Genomic DNA, 2,240 nt, shown 5'->3' on the forward strand with positions numbered 1-2,240 from the left:
AATAATTTAAAAATATAAAAAGTAAAATATGTATAAATACAAAATATCGAAACCCAACAGACAAATCCTATTTAAAAAGCAATAAAAAAAATAAATGCATTTAATTTGGTGTATTGTTGGTTGCCTATATAATTTAAAATTATATTCCAGATAAAACAATCACATTTTGACATAATAAACATTAAAAAGCTCAAATAATTTTTTCTTTGTGCAGTTTTTTACAGTACATAAAATGATCCAATAAATAAATTTACCTGTTAATGAATTTTTATTTCATTGATTTATTTCAGAAAAACTGATGCTTTGAATCCAAAGCACAAGTGATACAATAACTAGAACTTGTACTCTTGTTTGAAAAAGTATTTCAGAAATGTTTGCAATAAGTAGAATAAACCCTTACCTTACTAAAATGTAACATAATGTAAAAAACATTACCATTTGACCCATCGACGACACAAAATTATATAAATTATCTATTCTACCCAGCAATTAGCTTCTTTTCTCTCTTTTTTTTGAACTCTTTTTCAAACTGGTAAACCGCCACTTATTTCGTGAAGTTCAAAGCAATAATGACGGAACGAAATTAAGCCAGCTTAGTCTAACCGTATTTTCACATAGGGAAAGCCCTCACATTAATAAATTAGTGAATTATCAGCCCCAAACCCCAACTACTCGTATTAATATTTGACTTATCAAATCTAACGCGACGTATTCAGCTAATAATCAGGTTTCTGATGGTAATTAAAATTATCGATTTAATAGAATAGAATTTTTTGGAATGCCAAGTACTATAATCGTTAGATTACCAACAGTCTTGTTGCCAGACGCACGCACAATGGTCACAAAAGTTCTCCATTATTTTTCAAATCAACTGTATTCTTAAATATTTTTTTTAGACGTTGTGTCTGTGTGACATTATCCAAACCGAACGAAAACTGCTATCATTTTCAGGGTTCTATCCGCGAAGAGACAACACAGGCATTTTTTTCTACTTTACACGAGCTTTAATCAACACTTTGGTCACATTTCTGCAACTATTCTCAATGATTGGTCAAATGGTCATCGACAGAAAAGACTTGTCGAAACTTACAGACACTCTGTTATATTTTATGACCCATGTTACGTTTCTGGTAAAATTGATAAATTTTGGGTACTACCGACGGAACTTGTTGACAATTGAGGATGATCTACGTGCCGGAATTTTGTACTCTTTTTCCAAAAATCAACTAGGAATTTTGATTTCTAAAATTGACTCTTGTAACATGATTGCGAAAATATTTAGACTGTCGTGTGTGCTATGCATTCTTTTCTATTCTTTTTTACCATTACTGGGAGAAGAAAAGGGTTTGCCGCTCCCGGGATGGTTGCCTTACGACACCGACAAATTTTACTACGAAACTGTAATTTTCCAAAATTTCAGCGTCTGCGTCACGGCTTTTAATAACTCAACGATTGATATTTTGACTTGGAAGTTGATTACAATAGCGTCTGGGGAAATGGAGATTTTGAAAGTAAATCTGAGGGACTTAGTCCACAAAGATGCAAGCAAGACTAAGAAAATTTTTAGAAGTTTTATAGAACGACACAACGCACTGATTAAGTAAGTATTTTAGTTAATTTTAAAATTAAAAAAAAATGTATTGTTTTTGTGGCAGTTTGGTGCACAAAATCGAGTTCGTGTTCTCCAAGGGAATTTTCATGCAGTTCTTGTCCAGTGTCATCATCATCTGTTTCACCGGTTTTCAGCTTCTTGTTGTAAGTTTGACAGTTTGACGACACGAAATCTTTTTTTTGAATTTCGATTTTAGGTTCCAATGGCCAGTATTCAGTTTGTGTTTTTGGTAATGTATTTCTTCTGCATGATGTGTCAAGTCGCCATGTATTGTTGGTACGGTCACGAAGTGATGACAACTGTAAGTTCAGAAATTTTGATATTCGAAATAAATAGCTATTATAATTTTTTTAGAGTGACGAACTGGGTAAGTTCTGCTACATGTCTAACTGGTACGATTCTGACATCAACATTCGGAAAAGCATTACGATTTTTCTAGAAAAGACGAAGAAGCCGGTGGTTTTAACGGCAGGAAAATTTGTTACGTTGTCTCTTGCGACGTTGACGGGCGTAAAGACGGCTTTATTTTGGTATAAATAGTTTCTAAACTTTATGTATTTTTTAGATTCTGCGATCGTCGTATTCTTATTTTGCTGTATTGCAACATCTGTACCAACAAGATTCTTAA

The 2,240-nt window shown here is 32.8% G+C and overlaps 1 protein-coding gene across 1 annotated transcript; it reads left to right on the forward strand.

The window, feature by feature from the left end:
- The first annotated feature begins 835 nt into the window (after positions 1 to 835).
- Positions 836 to 2,240, forward strand: LOC135136896 (odorant receptor Or1-like). Its single transcript, XM_064066358.1, has 6 exons — positions 836 to 847; positions 897 to 1,600; positions 1,656 to 1,755; positions 1,809 to 1,913; positions 1,967 to 2,122; positions 2,178 to 2,240. Exons 1-6 carry the CDS (start codon positions 836 to 838, stop codon positions 2,238 to 2,240), a joined length of 1,140 nt encoding a protein of 379 aa, XP_063922428.1.

The sequence above is a fragment of the Zophobas morio genome, unplaced genomic scaffold (genome assembly GCF_036711695.1).
Source record: "Zophobas morio isolate AGI-343-1 ecotype UQ-CSIRO unplaced genomic scaffold, CSIRO_AGI_Zmor_V1 ptg000028l, whole genome shotgun sequence".
Taxonomy (NCBI): Eukaryota; Metazoa; Arthropoda; class Insecta; order Coleoptera; family Tenebrionidae; genus Zophobas; species Zophobas morio.